The 16,985-nt window shown below is 44.1% G+C and overlaps 1 protein-coding gene across 1 annotated transcript in view; it reads left to right on the forward strand.

The window, feature by feature from the left end:
• Positions 1–16,985, forward strand: part of CDH4 (cadherin 4) — a gene marked incomplete at its 5' end in the record, with an annotated part of 414,254 nt that overhangs the window by 332,250 nt on the left and 65,019 nt on the right. The window contains one exon of the mRNA XM_084217634.1: positions 8,646–8,818. Coding sequence (XP_084073760.1) covers positions 8,646–8,818 — 173 coding nt within the window. The remainder of the gene's footprint in view (positions 1–8,645; positions 8,819–16,985) is intronic.

Below are 16,985 nucleotides of genomic sequence, written 5' to 3' on the forward strand. Positions count from 1 at the left end.
TTATTTCTATGCCAGCAGAGATTCCCTCAGAGATTAACACCATGGACTAATGCACAGATGGGGCCAGAAACTCGAAAGTCATCTGAATATTAAGAATTTAAATCTTTAGCCTCAGTGATTTGAACAGAAAGCCAATTATGAGGCTGAATTAGTTTTCAAATTAAACTGCAATTTAAGGCATGTGAAATTAATCTTTTAAGGCATATAGTTGCATTTGTGTATATATTCATGGAGAGAATTTGAATTCTGCAGTTCTGGCTTGTTTCTCTTCTCCAGCCTGACAGTGCAATTCATGAGGAGATGCCTGGTGGGCCTGGTTGTTTGTTCAGTGAAGGAGCAGAGCAGGTGTAGCTGGCTGGCAGGGCCTGAAATCCAAAGAGAAGATGTCTCATTTTAAAAAATTAATAGGACACAGAGTGAATCCCTTTTCCTGCCACTGCAACCTTCCAAAAATGCCGTAGTACTGCTCATAATCAAAACATTCAATATGTTTTCTTCCAGCTTGGAGGTAAGTTAATTTTAGAACTCTTCATTTAGGAGGGTCCCAGTTCAAGACAGCATCTGACCAGGTTCGTGGATGGGGCTGCCACACGTTCTGGTTTGTAGCACTAGAAATTAAAATAATGCAAATGCTGAATGTTCCAGAGAGATCATGCACAGGTCAAATATTCCAGAGGGTCAGAGTCAGACTCAATGGATTCTTCCATTCATCCCAGAGGTATTCACAGGTTGAGTGCATTACTTCTGGATCCATCCCAAGCTTGGATATATTCATCAATGGCAGTGCCATCTTCTGCACCCTGGGCAGGTGTTGCTCTTATCCTTGCACTTTAAATGCTATTAAAAATGGCTTTGTCCAACCTGATTCTATTCTCTCACACATTACACACAGACTTAGGATACACAATATTCTTTTTCAAGTTCTTTTGCTCAGCCAAGCACAATTTTAAGGTAAGAAATTGTTTTTCTGCAGACTCATGTGGTAGTGCTTTCCATTTTCTTTCGAGGTGAGTGGTTATGAAATCTGTGCTCTTAATTTCCTTTTCAGAAGCAACCAGTCCCAATAGCAAGGAAGTGAATTATAGGACTGTAAGTGAGAAAAAAAATGCAAATCCCAAGAGTGGTGGGTTTTCCCCAAAAAAAAAAAGAAAGCCATGTTGATGTAAAGGAAAAAATGTGGAAATCATGGTCAGACACCAATGTAGGAAGGAGTTACAACTGAACACTGTAATAGCCTACACTTTGCCTCCTTTTAACCAGCAGTTACAAACAGCATAGTATGATACATATAATAAAATAGCAATGTCTGATATATATAATAATATTATATTACACCACTTTATATTGTATTCTAGTGTCAGAATTCAGGGATTGGACTGCAGCCTTGTGGAGGATGTGTTCAGGGTCAGGTTGTGTGCAGCTGGGGCTGCATGATTTCTGGAGTCACACATGCCTTCAGTGCAGCATCAAACCTGGGTGTTCAGCACAATTCAGTGGGAATCTTCAGGATATCTTGTCCTAAGTAGCCATGCTTTCCCCCTTCTTTAAATTCCTTCTTTGGAAACTGAGTGGATGCATGTGCAGGAGCTCAGCCAAGATGAACCTGGTGGATTTATGCAGCCAGAACCATTTGTTCAGAGGCTGGATGTGCCTTTGCCCACCCTGACGTTGGACTGGTGGGATTTCTGGGGGTAAGGGGGTCTCAGTGAGCTGCAGGCTGCTGGAGGGGAGTGATCTCCAAATCTGGCAGGGGCCATGGTGTGCTGCAGTCAGTGCATCTGCTCCTTGGCTCTCCGGAGGTATTTATTCCGTTTTTAACAGTAAGGAGGTCTTATTTCCGTCCTGGCTGACAGCAGCCTCTCCAGCTCTCTCTGTTGTCTCTCCAGACCTGCTCACTCTCTTTATTCTCATTAGGTTGGCTCTTGCCCTGTCTGAAGCTGAAAATCCAATGTCTCTGCTAATTAGGAAGTGGCATCCGTTATGAATTAGGTTAGCTGCTTGAAAGGTCAAAATTTGCCAATGATTACAAAAATTATGGTGAAGGAGAATGACAGCAGCTATCAGTTACAACGGAAAGAATATCCTTCGGAAGGAAAGTGCTGCTTCTATTTCATTTTTTTTTTTATCCAGAGCATGTGGGATGCAGTTTAATTTAAGTATATTTGCAATTTATTATACCTGCAGTACTTGCACTCACTTCTGTCATCTTGATGTCTTGTCCATTTTCCTGTTCACCTCTGTGACTCCACTCAGCACCGTTGCTGGGTCAGCTACCCAATTTCATTTGAAACCCTTAACAATGAGTGTGTGAAATTGTTTCACATCCCCCATTGAATACATTCAATATTTTTTCACTTGAGGGTGCAGGTTTGTTAGATGAAATGCTTCAGTCTTTAGCACTACAGAAAGTTCAGTTGTACTCAGGACTTTTTGGGATCCCATCATGCTTGTTCATTGGAACTTGGTTTTGATGCCTTTGCTTTTTCTTGTGTGTGTTTCTGTCCCTGAGACCTCCTTGCAGGGAGTGAAATCACCTAAAGGGTGAAGTGTGCCTGTTATGAGTAGTGGCATGAGATTCCCATCCTCTGTGGGGAAAGAAATGATTACCAGGAAACTGTTCTGAGTGGAAAATTTTAGTTTTAGGAAATGTTGTAAATTTTACACTGTTCTTCAGTATTTAATCTTCCCACAAGCCTTACTGTCTTCTCTATCTAGCATCAGATGCAGAGGATTCACTAAGTGAGCTTTCCAATTTGGGGGGAAAAAATGAGGAGTAAGGGGAAGTTTCCATTAGTACAAAGCCATTATTAACTTGGGTTAATGAAGATCTAATGTAACATGGCTAGCACCACATGTCTGCACATAATGATCCCATCTTTTTCTATGGGGGAATGATTAAATTAAGTATCTTGTAGGTCAAAATTAGACTGAGAAGGTTAACCAACCTTTAATGATTCTGCAGCCATTTACCAGCCATTTAAAAACATAAACTGTAAGATAAAGCTGGATAGAGAAACAGCATTATCAGTAAAAAGTGGGTGAATTTTTAGTGTTTTCTGTTTTAGTGTTTTCTGGGGTTTTGCAGTGACATGTGGGATAAAAGGCAAAGTGAAAGGAGCTTTGATTTTTATATTTTGTTGGCTTCCTGGTAAGTGCCCATTAGCTCTTTATTTTAACATGCATTAAATCTAACTAATGGATATCAAACCAGCTTAGAAAAATGGCAATTATAAAGCAATTGTAACAAAGACTTCAGGAGCACAACTGTGCCAAAATATTGTTTGTGTGCCTTAAACTCCTGAAAGCTCCATCTTTGTGGAGAAATGAAGTTGCATAGATGGGAGAGCAGAGATTGCAGTCAATGTGAGGGGAATTAGCAGCCCTCAGCATGCTTTGGGATTGTCTGAGCTACAAAGAACCAGGCTGATTCTCAGATTCCAGGGTGATTTGAGGGGACATTTGTTTATGACTGTGCTTATCTGCTTACACATGCTCAGGGCAGCTATCTCTCTTGTTCTGCCTTTCTTTTTCCTTAGTGTGTACAGATGGAATGAGATATGGTGAATCCAGCAAAATCTCTTTGCAGTCTTTTGCAAGAAGATGCAATTCATTTTAAAATTGACAAACAAAACTGAATGTACAGGTATAAATTATCTCCCTCTGCTTCCATTCCCCCAGGTTCTGTAAGGCATTTTTTTTGCCTATCCTGTAGAAACTTTAATTAATCCAATGGGAATATTTTCCAAAAGGGCTGCTTTCAAGCATTTCTCTCGTGTGTCTTATCCATGGTTAGAAACAAAACCATCTCATTTGATAAAATAACATCTGGGAGGTTACAGTCTCTGCAAATCAAAGGGAATGCATTGGGAAGTTACAGATTCTGGAGGTCTTGCCTTTTATTGATAGATCTCCTTCGTCATGCCATCCATTAATTTTAACTCAGGTGATATATGAACTCTGCACATTAGTTAATGAAGGCTAATGCACAGTAATCTTGTCATCACTAGCTGTGCATGGTAATTCAATCTGCTGCTCAGAAGAGCTGTTCAACATGCAGCAAATTTGATTTAATATTGACATGATGTACTAGGTTTGGTGTTTTATTTAGCATACCATGTGCCTTATTTGATGAAAAATGGTTTTCTTTCAATAGGTTACATACCTGAGCTAGACCAGGTGTGTAATTTAATGCAGTTATATCAGATATATATCTGTAATATCTGCACTGGGTATTCATCCTGTGATACACTGCACAGACTGGGGCAAATTTCTGAGTTTGGGCACTTTATGCATTCCTTTAATGTTGTCAGTGTGCTCGAGAGCAAGCCCTGCAGAGCAGAAAAATAAAGGTGATGCTTTTCTTAGGCACTGAAAACAGAAAGTCCCTCTTGCCCTGTTCACACTTGTTTAACCTGCTCTTGGAGCTTCATCACCACCAGCAGGTTCTGATGCAAAAGTGACAGAGTACAGCCTGGGCGACTGGAGTGTGACTGGGAGGAGTTTTCTGTGTTTCTGCTCTGTATTAATTGCTCCTAGCCTCTGTTTGGTAGGGTAAAGGGCTGTCAGTATGGTGTGGTTAGTACTTTGGTTTCCACAAAAGACACAAATCCTGTGGGCCAGATTAGGCAGTCAGTACTTTGTCACTTAAAACCAAACAACACCAGCTTCAGTCCTTGAGTGTGTTAGAGCTGTGCTCTCTGCCACTGTGTGTTTGCCTAATTTGTGTAGTATTAGGGGCTGGATACAGGGATATATTGCCTTTATTTTAATATAAAGTATATGAAGATGTATCTCATGTAAAGGACATAGAAGCAGGACATTATTTACTTTATTGCAGGTAAATCATCACCAACCATCTGAGCACAGAGCAAGAGTTTATACAGCACCCAGAGGATGTCAGGCACTTTATCTGTGTATATCCACATTGCTCTGTGGAATACTCTTGTGCACAGATCTATGTTTGTGTCATTCACTGCAGCACGCAGGGATCTGGAGGATAAATCTTGCTTAAAGACAGGCTAAATGCAAAGCAAAGCAAGTGGAACATGGCAGGGGGGTAGGTCACACCAGCTGATCCCTCAGGAGCCATCCCTAGGGATGGTGCCCTCAGCATGGAGAGCAGGAGATGCTGTCGGTCAGCACTGCCGGGTGGGAAAGGTGTGACCCAGGAAAGGGAGAGGAGATACAGCCACTGTCCAGACTGTGGAGAGGGAGAAGCAATTTGCAGCCAGTTTACAGCAGACTGTGGTCAGACAGACAGACAGCCCCAGGGAGAGCCAGGAAGGAAGTGGCTGCTGCAGCTCCGTGTGTGCTGCAGCCACACAGGGCCCTTTGCAGAGGGCGTTTTATTAAGTTACGAGATAGTAATTAATGCCAAGATCCTCTCTTTATTTTCTCTGTGGTTGGGTTTCATAATGGAAATTAAAGATAGGAGATAGGGAGCAGATTGCCTCTTGAAATACAGCTCCCTGGTGCTCAGTTCATGACTTTAGAGACATTTGTCCAGCCCATCTCCGTTTATGGAGATGCAGGTCAAATGCTGCTGAAATAGTCCTTTTTCTCTAGAGCAGATGTGCTTAGTCCAGTGCTACACTGCAGGAAAGGAGCAAAAGGGTCAGAGGAGGAGTGAAGGAGACCTTCTGTGCTCTCCATCCACAGTACAGCTGCTGTCCCCCACTCCCTCCCACCACGGTTACAGCCTGTCAGGTTCCCCTGCCGAGCTGGGAACCCCCCATTTCACTCATGTGCTGGGTAATTTTGGAATCTGCAGTACAGTCTGAGACATCCCACATGAGGAGGGACCACAACTGTGGGGTGTCCTTGTCTGAACCTGGAAGTCCAAATGACTTTCAGAGCTGTTTTTCTGAGCTAGAAGTGCATCATGAAATACCACCTGTTTTTTGGAATACATCCTAAGACTGCACATGTCCTAAAATAGATTCTGTTTTCCTCTTCCGCTTCTGTTTTCATTAGCCCCAGGTTTTGACATTCTGTTCAGAGATATTTTCAGTATTGAATGCATTAAGATAACATAAATTCCAAATCAAACATCTCATTCAGCATATTTCCTATTTAAATTTCTCCTGTACATTTTCCCTGTAGTTATCTAAGGGTTGGTTTCATTATTTGTATCAGCTGTCTCGTGATAACTGGTTTTGCAAAAGAGCAAAAAAAACGAATGCTTGTAGAAAAAATAGAGAAAATTTGTTGCTTGCACAGCCTTGTTTCAATTCAGTGTTCCTTCCGTCTTCTGAAGTTTATTGATCGGGAGAATGTTAAAGTTGTTGAATAGTTTGTTTTCATTTCACAAATGTGAATCAGGATTATTGCAGAAAAACAGGAATGTATTCATCATTAAGATTTGCTTTACACGTTCGTTTATTTTTTAATCTATAATTCTTATTGAACTAAGAAGACTCACAGGAATATATGTATCACCACCGAGAACAAAAAGAGCCTGATTGAGGCAGATGGAAGATCAGCAAAGCACTTCACACATGTGCAAAAATACCAACTTCTTCTAAACTTCTGCTAATGCTGAGAAACACTGGGTTCCCAGAGTGGGGAAAGGTGCTGGGGGGATTTCCTGTGTGCTGAGTGCTTAAAGACGCTTGGCTGAGGCACCAAATGCTGCAGCCATTTGGAGCATGCGGTGTTTTCCAAGTCTTTTGCAAATAGATGCAAGCTCTGCAGCTCTCTGGTCTTCCTGAACTGGGAGTGTGGTAGCTCCCAGTGTCACCAGGCTGGGGACCTGCCAGAGGAGACACAGCACGATGCTGATGCAGCCACACGTCCTCAGGTTTGCCCATGGCTCACATCTAACCCAGGGAGCAGAACAAACTCAGCTCCTTTTGTAGAGCCACACGTGGCTCCATCTCACATCAGCTCAGGTTCTTGCTGTGACCAATTTGCATCTCTCCAGCATGGCAGGCTCAGAAGTTGTTGGTCTGTTGCTCAGACTTCCCAAATGCACAGTTTTCAAGTGGCACCTTCCCTCTTTTCGTGGATGCTGTTGGTGATCACAAACGAGGTTATGTCTGGTTTTGCTGTCTCTCTTTGCCTCCCACTCCTCAGGTCTCGTATCATCACACTCATCCACTGCTGCAGTGTGTGCCTGCCCTTCCACTCCTTCCCTCCCACCGGTGTAACAAGTGTAAAGCTGGGCCCTGCCGGCTCTGGGGGGGTCACAGGACCCTGCAGCTGCAGGAGTCCATCCAATCAAGTAACATCTTTTACGCTCATAATGATAATTTCCCACTTTAGCAGAACACCCTGCTGCCAAACTCCAGTGCTAATGAGCCTGTCAGTGCATCAGTGCACTCCCACAGTATGGAGAATGTAGGGATTGTTTTTTGCAAGGCAAATGAAGACACTGATGATTAGCAAGAAACAAACCAACAATTCAATACATCACTGGCCACACATACCAAATCATTGATTTTCTGTCCTGCTGGGCAGCAGCTGTTGTATTTGCTCTGCAGAAATGGATTTTTTAGTCCTGGAGGGACAAGAAAGGTGGATGTTTCTCCAGACACTGGAAGCAGCAGGCAGTTGCTTCCTGCACAGGGCATGGGCATGTTGATGGTGTCCTTCTGAAGCTGCTGAGAAGTCTGGTGGGCTTTCCACTATTAAATTCTGCTTCTGAATGCATGTGAATGCAGTGATTGGATGGGGGAAAAAAATCTCCTGTGAGAATCTGTGAAATTGCTGAACAAAAAATGCTGCCCTAAAACTTACAATCACTGAAAGAATTAGAAGTTAATCAGAGACACCCTCGCATGACTTCTCTCTGTCTACCAGTTAGGTGTAATCAGCATCCTTCCAGATCATCCATCTCAGCAGTGTTGCTATTTCCATAATCCTCGCCTTGCCTGGCTGGATTGGAGTGAGATGTCTATTCCACAGCATTTCTGAACAAAATGCATGACCTCAGGTCAATGGGACCACAGTCTGCTCTGCAGTGAGGTGGCCCTGATAACTCCTCTTGCCTTGTTCCCAGGTGTTAGGAAGGATGAAAGTTTGACAAGAAAGTCCCACAGATATGTATGTTTAGCAGAAAGATTTTTAAATGTAGAGTCTGATGAAGGAATAGAGATGGAAGCAAGTTTTGATACAGGAGAAAAGAATTGCTGAGTCAGTCTTACTGGGTAGCCAAGGAGGCAAAGGGTGTGTTAGTTAGAAAGAGTTTTTATGACTTGGAGCAAAGGATAAACCCACCCCAAACAAGATGTTTTTACCATGCAGAAAGATAGCACAAGCAAACAAGTCAGCAAAGTTACAAGTAGAAAAAAAGTCTCAGAATTTTCCACTGCAAGAAAACTGAAAAACTTCTAGCTTAAACTGTAATGTACTAACTTTAGTGATTAGAGAATAGTAATATGAATATAGTAATTATATAGTTATGATAAGCTATAAATAAAAGTTAATGTATAGATTGGTTCTACTGTATTAAGATGCTCAGCAAAGAAAAGTAATGTAACCAAAACCAAAGAGTCTCCAGGCCTGCCTGCAGCTGGAGCTGACAGCTGTAGGCACAGGCTCTGTCACCCATGACCCTGGCCTGCTGTAACATCTTAGATGTAATAAACTGCATTTTAGAGAGCCACCTAAAGTCCCACATCTCTCATTTCAACTCTTACACCCAGGGACCTACGTGATGACGGTGACGGCGAACGACGCGGACGACGGCACCACGGCCAACGGGATGGTGAGGTACAGGATCGTCACCCAGACCCCCCAGAGCCCCTCCCAGAACATGTTCACCATCAACAGTGAGACAGGGGACATCGTCACCGTGGCTGCTGGCCTCGACAGGGAGGTGAGTTGGACACTGTCTCACCAGGTGTGTGTTCAGGGTTGCTGATGTGAGAAGCGCAAACCGTGCCTGTTGGGGAAGATGAAACAGGAAAGCCTTATAAATATGATTGCCTGGCAAAAGATTTTGAGAATATAGAAAGTAGAAGTGAGATTGAAATGAAAGCAAGCTTTGAGATACCTTAGTTACTGAACACCTGGAAAACAATGATATGGCTGGCTGAAGGTAATCCCCTTTGGATGAGACAACACCCTGTGCTTGCAGACAGCTCCAAGGGGCAGAGCAGACCCTGCTAGCTTAGCAGAAGGGGTCCCAAGAGTAGTCTTTAGGGTTTAAAATGTGACACAGAACAGTAATGTAATGATTCTTACAGGCTGTATGTAAATGCTATAGGATTTGTATCTTGTATTAGATTGGTTAGTGAGAATTAGAATATTCAGCACAGAAGATTTATTGTATTGTACGGGGAACCTCGCTCTCTTACGCTCTTATCCGCTCATCCTCTCTCTCTCTCTCATCCTCTTTGCCACTCTCTTAACTTCTCTCGGGCCTGCTCTGAGCTGTGGCTGGCAGCTCCCAGCAGGGCCCTGCACCCAGACCCTGTGCAATAAACCCCAAGTTCCTGACCTGGCTCCAGAGATCTCTGCTCTCCATCCATCCTGACCGTCCTACCCCCGACACTCCTACACCTGTCTGTAATGCCAAGGCTCCAAAAGCTGGAGTTGAGGTGTGGAGATCACAATCTTTGCTTCTGCAGCAGCTGTGGGGCATCGTAGCTTTGATGGGATATTTTTGTCTTAATCCATATTAGTCAATGAAACCCTGAGAGAACCTTCAAACTACAGCAGCTGATATTTTCCTTTCCTAAGTTTGTAAAACTCAAAGATGTAGAAAAATACTCCAGGAGGCATAGGGGGATGAATAAATGGTCATTTGTGCCCCCTTCTGTTGGGGGGGAGATAAAGTGCCAGACATCGACGGCCCTTTCTAGACCTGTCTTTCTTAGTTCTTTGCATGTGATCCCTGGAAAAGGAACAGAGCCTGCACTCAGCACACTTCATGTCCTTGTGTCATTTCCAAACTATGTCTTCCAAACTGTCTTCCAGTGATTTGGGGTTTGTGTGATGTTCTGCCTTTAGTGCTTCTTCTTTCTGGCATTTTACAATGTGCAGCTTTTCCAAATGCAGCTGAAATTTCACTTCTACTGACAAAATAATGCTCTGCCAGTGTAAACTATATAATGCAATTCTCAGAGCTCTGCCTCCTCTGGTTGTGGGTGTAGCTCAAGGACAAAGCATTTATACTTCACACATTAAACAAAAATCAATGCAGTGCCAGTGGTGGGATGGAGTGAGTGGGGAAGGTGGGGAAGGAGGGGATGGGGTCAGTGGGTGTAAAGGGAGAGAACCCTGGAACTTCAGTCCTGGTTTTATTCCCCATTGGACTGTGCAGGTGTTGGAATTCAGCTCAGTGCAACTGGGAGAGCTCTGTGGACTAAGTGATGGGAACAATGGGCCCTGAGAGTATGGAAGGAAGGACTTGCTTAGTCTGAGGCTCAGATGTTTATTTTCAGGCAGCCCCAGCAGCAGCTCAGCAGCATGTGTGGAGCCCAGGGGCATCCCACGGCACTCGGGATGGGATGGGATGGGATGGGATGGGATGGGATGGGATGGGGATGGGGATGGGATGGGATGGGATGGGATGGGATGGGGATGGGATGGGATGGGATGGGATGGGATGGGATGGGATGGGATGGGATGGGATGGGATGGGGATGGGATGGGATGGGATGGGATGGGATGGGATGGGATGGGATGGGATGGGATGGGATGGGATGGGATGGGATGGGATGGGATGGGGATGGGATGGGATGGGATGGGATGGGATGGGATGGGATGGGATGGGATGGGATGGGATGGGATGGGGATGGGATGGGATGGGATGGGATGGGATGGGATGGGATGGGATGGGATGGGATGGGATGGGATGGGATGGGATGGGATGGGATGGGATGGGATGGGATGGGATGGGATGGGATGGGATGGGATGGGATGGGATGGGGATGGGGATGCTGGCTGGGAGCAGCACAGCACGTTTCAGGGTGAGCTGGCCCAGGGGGGACACGCTGTGTGGAACAGCTTTCCAAGGAGGAGGTCAGGAGAGCAAAGAGCTTTCCAGGAACAGAGCTGGGGGAGCAGGAGGAGCTCCAGCACCTGCTCCTTCCCACCTGACGTGGCAGACTCTGCAAGCACAGCCTAGGGCAGATTTGACCTTTCCCTGCTCCTTTTATTCCAGGAGCTGGGAAGTTGGCTGAATCTTAAGCAGGTAGGTGATCCCAGTCAGTGCTGGAGCCTGCGGCAGGCTTGCAGTGGAAGAGGAGAATCAAGTGCTGGAGAGATTGCTGGCAGCCCCCAGGGGGATAGTAGCAGAGTACTCAGAGAAGAAATTGGAATTCTGGCAGGAAAATGCTGATTTTATGGAAATGAAAGAGCTGTTATTGCCCCCCTGACATCAGTGGGGGCCAGCATTTCAATGCTGGGCTTTGTGGGCAGGGAAAGTTCGTCAGTTTATATTAATTTCAGAAACTCAGATTGGGATAACTTGGTGGGAGAGAGGTTTTAATCTCAGAAAATCAGCTCAGAAAAGAGGCAGGTGATAATTAGGGGGGAAAGATAAGGCAGAATCTTTTTGATTGCTTCTCTCATTGCATCTGAAGTATTTTAAAAACTTGAGGGGAACCATGTGCTTCGTGTAAGTTCCCCTGTGCACAGGGTCCACACTGGCACACAGTGTGTGGCAATCTGGTGTTGAGTGTCCCAGGCTGAGTACAAGGGTGGGCAGGGGACACTTGGATCAAGGCAGAACAACCAGCTCTGGGCACAATCCTGGGGCTGCCCTGAAGCATGCTTATTCCCAGCTCTCTCTCCTGCTTTCAGGATTACACCTGGAATTGGTAAAACTTTCTGGTTTATTAACATAAAGTTATATTGCATCTAAGTTGAAAATTGCGTTTAAACACCCCCATTACTGTATCACAGACTGGTTTTTTGTTTTTGTTTGTTTTTCCTGAAAACTTGAGGAAGCTATTAGAGGAGTGAATTTGGGGTTGCTGCTGACATTTCCTTGTCATTAGGAAAAGGAGACAAAGAGCAATATTTGGAATGCAGATTTGTGTAAATTAAAATGTTAACAAATCTGACCTATTCAGCTGAAACTCCTATAACCAAGATAAATTCCCTGGATACCAGTTATTTCTCCAAATGCTTATTGACACATTTATCAGTGCCTGAGACATGATTAAGTTAAGCTGTGGTGATACAGAATGAGGTTTTCAGTCTCCATTGGACCCTTCTCCCTAGCTTCTGCAGTGCAAAGCAGGCATAAAAATAACTTCTGGAGCTATTCCATATCTGAGAGACAGGTCCATGTTCCAGATCCAGCATTTGTCTTTCAAAAGGGAGAAAAGTCACTTCAGAACTGGTGTTCCTAGCTCAGCATTTCTGTTGCATGCTCATTGAATGAGATTTCCTGATGTTCTCAGCATCTCCATTTAAATATTGGTTCTTTGCTGGTTTCCTAAATTACCTTCAATCTGTGAAAGAATGAACTGGATGAAGTTTTGGCTTATTTTGTGTCAGGACAAGTGTTTTGTTTGATCTGTGAGAAACCTATTTTAAGACCAAGTCATGTATTTTTTGCTGCTGTTTCTAAACCCCCATTTCCACAAACCATGGAGGAAATTAAAAACTCAGCCTCTCAAATTGTGCTGGTCTCTTCTAAATGTGCCTGACACTGAAGATAGCGCAATCAAAAGCCCAAGTATTAAAATATTGATGGCTTTAAAGTTATCTTACCTGGTTCCTATTAATCTGGATGTAAATATGGTGACAATGCTCTGTGTCCACTCACTCATTATGACTGCACTTAATTGAATGAATCCCCAAGGAAGATAAAGTTAATTGGACTGCACTTCATAAAAATTATTAAAGGGATGCAGTTTAGCAACAGCCTGATGTAAGCCTGGATGCCTGAGGGTGAGAAATGCCAAGGGTGGAACAAAGGAACACCCATCCCTTGAACTAAGAGGGGAAATTATAGGGATTTAGGGTCATGAGAGGTTCAGAAGTACATTCAGACACCCAGGTTTTGATGAGAAGGTTAAAAGCAGATACTGGCTGCAGGAAAACATTGGAGTAGCATAGGAAATCTGCAGCTGATTTAATGAAATTAGGAGGGGAAAATTGTGGGATGGTGGGAGCACAAAATGTGGGAATTATAGGGAAGGCTGTGAATGCATGAGATGAGCAGGTTGTGGCAGAGTTCAGGGGTAGGAAGGACCATGGCAGCTGATTTAATTTGTGGCAGGAGTGGGTGGTACTACACGAGATGCTGCCAGACTGACGGCTTCATTTAGCAGCACGTCTGAATTCCACATTCCATTAATCCGGGGGGGATTTTTTCCCACTGGGAAGAAAATTTCAAGAGGTAAGAAAGGGTCAGGTGAGTCTCAGACACAAGCAGAACATTCATATGTTTGTTTTCCATCCTGAAAAGTAACATTTCTCTGTATAACCTTGCAAAAGTGACCAGCTCTGTTCCACGTGTTACTTTGTTCCTTCCACTCAGCCCAGTGTCCCAGGTGGGATCAAGCCCAGACTGACAGTCTGATGGTGCCCCTGGTGCAGTAACTCAACCCCATGACCAATTTTGATTTCTCTGGTGGCAGAATATCTGTCTCAGTAGCACAGTAAACCTGCAGTGGGGCTATAGTATAGGCAATATCATCCTCTGAAGAGCTTCCCCTAAATATTTTATGAACACGGACTTTGAGCAAGCAGGAGGGGGAAAAAAAAAAGGAATGAGAGAAAAGGAGGTGATTGATCCCAGGCTCTGCTGGCAGGCCAATAAATGTTGAGACATCTCAAATGTCATCCAGGTTTATTTGAGATAATAAGTATTTCAGCACTGTGGTGCTTGTATTATAATGTTGCTAACTTTTTGAGATGTCCCTTAGAAAGGAGTCCCTTCTCAGCACATTCATCTGGTGCTAGAGGAATGAAGGCAGTCAGGAGCAGTGAGTTGCTTCTTCCAAATTTCTGTATGTTTGTATTTTTTTTAAAAGTGATCGGATCTCTGCTGCTGCAAATGCTTTTAAAAATACATGAAATCCGATTCTATGATTACTGCACTTGGCTTTCTGAAATCGTGATGTTGCTGGTCCTTCTCAAGTGAGTGAAAGATAAAAGGGAGAGCCTGCCAACAACTGAGTTAGAGGTTTATTTTATTTATGAATGAAATGGCAGAATTTTTTGTGGGGAAGAGGAGAAGTTCTTCTTATTAGCAGAGACAGTTGATTTCTTTTCCAAAACTCTGGGTTCGGTGCAGCTACACATTTCTGATAGTGCAGAATTTGAAATGTTATGTTAAAGGGAAAAAAAAAAACAACTGTACACTACTGGAAACACTGAGCAGGGATGGTTTTTACTGTCTGCAGTAACTGTTTTGGGTACAGTTATCTCCAGGTCATGGCAATAGCTTCTCAAAACCTTCTTGTTCATTCAGATGCTGGCTGGGAGTAAACAAGGCATTGCCCGGTACAGGAATGACTTTAGCCCTTGAGATTGCTGTGAAACATTCCCATAGATAGACATCCACTAATCTGAGATTACCAAGATACAGAGGGTTCAGTCTGGGTTTGTCTCTTCCAGCCAGACAATCATCCCAGTGTAGCCAGCAGGTAACTCAGGCTGAGCCTGGCTTTCTGTACCAGGAAACTTCCCCCTGACAGTGGAGTCCAGCAGCTTTCAATCCTTCATCCATCCCTGGAATACAGCAGAAGGAATTTATTCTCTTCTAAATTACCATGGCCAGTGTACTTATTTCCCTCACTGCCTATCACTGTGATGTTCTGCAAAGCTGCCTCTGCTCCTCCGAGCAGGGCTGGAGGAACATCTGCTGCAGTGTGGGGCTGAGGGATCCCCCACCACACCAGTGATGGATGAGTTTACCTGGGCACATTGTCACTGGGCTGTGTACTGACAGAATAGAGAGAATGAGGGAAAGTGACATCTAAATGGCTTGACTGCATCCTGAGAACTCCTGTTCCCATTTTCCTCAGTCAGATTAGCCTTCTCTGAGGAGCAGAGAGGAGTAATGCAGAATTGCTACAAGCATGTCACCTTCTGACATGCACAATTCAGCATCCACCCTGTTTGCTATTTGTATCTATTCCAGGAGTTCTTTAAAACGAGAGGGATTCTGCTTTTCATGTTCTTGTCACTGCTTTTTCCAGGGAAGAACTAAAACAAGGTTGTTAGACTGTGGAGCCATGAGTATCTTGCCTTTCAAGATGAACTTCCCATATCACTGCATCAAAACATGCAGGAAAATGCCTCCACAGCTGAACTCACAGGAGGAGAACCAGGGTGAGGGATTAGTAATTATTTTACCAGCGAGGCACATCCATTTCTAGGAATTTGCACCACGAGTCCTTGTATTTAGCTTCCAGACTTGCAGGCTCCCCAAGTGACTGGGATGATGAAGGACTGGAACAGACTTCCAGCATTAAGTGGCTTTTCCACTTCTCACAGCATTCAAGCAGTGATTGGGAGTCCTTGTGGAACATGTCTTCAAGGCAGTTATAAACTACCAGAGTCTTAGCAGGGATAAGCAGGTAAAATACTTCAGCATCCTCTGTCAGACTGTGTTTTACCTGTCCCTTCCAGCCTTGGCCCTAATGTGTTTCTGCCCCTCTGCCACTGAGGAGCAGTTTGTCCCCTTGCTGTCACACAGCAGGCTCTGCCCTCGCTGTCTGCCTGGCAGCCACGTGCCATCCCAGGGATTTGTGGAGCACAGAGTCACTCTGAGGGATGAAATCCACTCTGTGCACATCATTTCTGGTGAATGCTACGCTATCCCTGATACCTTGTAATTTTTCAGGGCCGTGTAAGGAAAATGTAAATACTGAAGCTTTATGTATTAATATGCCTGAAATCATTACTTAAAGATAAAACTGGTTAAATTATTCAGTTATAAAATTATCCCATTTCCACAGCAGCATATCCTGTCAAAGGAAGAGCTGATTAGCCATAAGCTGAATTTAGCCAGCAGATTTATGCTGGATTCTGGTTTATGTTTCTGCATTGTACATAGGACTGATTTGAGTTTGCTCCATCATTCCAGTGCATTTCATTTTCTCATTACAGACAAGAATGACCTTTCTCAGCAAATTATGGTGAGGAGCACTACCACTCATCAGTGAAGAAGAATCATTTTATTAACCCTGTTTAGTACTTTGCAAGTGTGTTATGCACTCAGTGGAGGGCCACTTGCAGTAATTTGAGATACCAGAAGTTAGCAGAGGGGAAGGGCTCAAATCTGCTCTGAGCACTGTTGGTCCAGCACTGCTTAAGGGATCCCTCACAGCCTCTGTTGCAGGGTGAGATAGATGTGAGCAAATCCTTGTCACAGAAATCACACTATTTGTTTTAATTAAGAAGGGAACAATGCCCGTGGTTCTGAAACCTTGTGACAATTCCCAGAAGGAATATGTCTCCCCATCTGAGCTCCTCAAATGGCAGTGCCTGTGTGTCTTTCTGGTGGGTGTTTCTGCAATGATCTGCCCCTTTTGCTCTTCTGCATGATTGCTGCAACTCTCTAAACAAGAAGCTGGCAATCAGTTTTAGAGCTCCTGTATGGAAAGGGTTTTTTGATTACTTTTCCTTTAAAAAAAACTGGTAGCTAGATAGACTAGTAAAACTGATAGAGGAAGGGCTCTGAGCCATGGCCTTGGAAGAAAATAGCATGAGTAGGAAAAAAAGGAAAAAAAAGTGGATATGATAGGAGACACTTTTAAAGAATAAAAGAGCTTTCCAAAGAAAGAGGCTGGTAAATAGCTTGAAACCTGTGGGAGTCCTGTGAGCAGACAGCAAAACAGCCCTGGTGTTTATCTCCCAAAAAGGTACAGCAGGAGGATGATCAGGACACAGGTGTACCAGGCTGGAGATCACCTGGCTGTACAAACTGAGACTATGTTGGCACAGTTTGGCTGGAGTTTGTGTGAGCTCAGCCTGGCTGTGGGAGCTGCTTGCACTCATCTCAGCCCTGTCCTGTCCTAAGGCCTTCCATTCCCCATCAGAGAGCATCAAGCAGAGCAGTAGGGCTGGTTTCAT

The sequence above is a fragment of the Fringilla coelebs genome, assembly GCF_963513975.1.
Source record: "Fringilla coelebs genome assembly, chromosome: 18".
In the NCBI taxonomy this organism is placed as follows: Eukaryota; Metazoa; Chordata; class Aves; order Passeriformes; family Fringillidae; genus Fringilla; species Fringilla coelebs.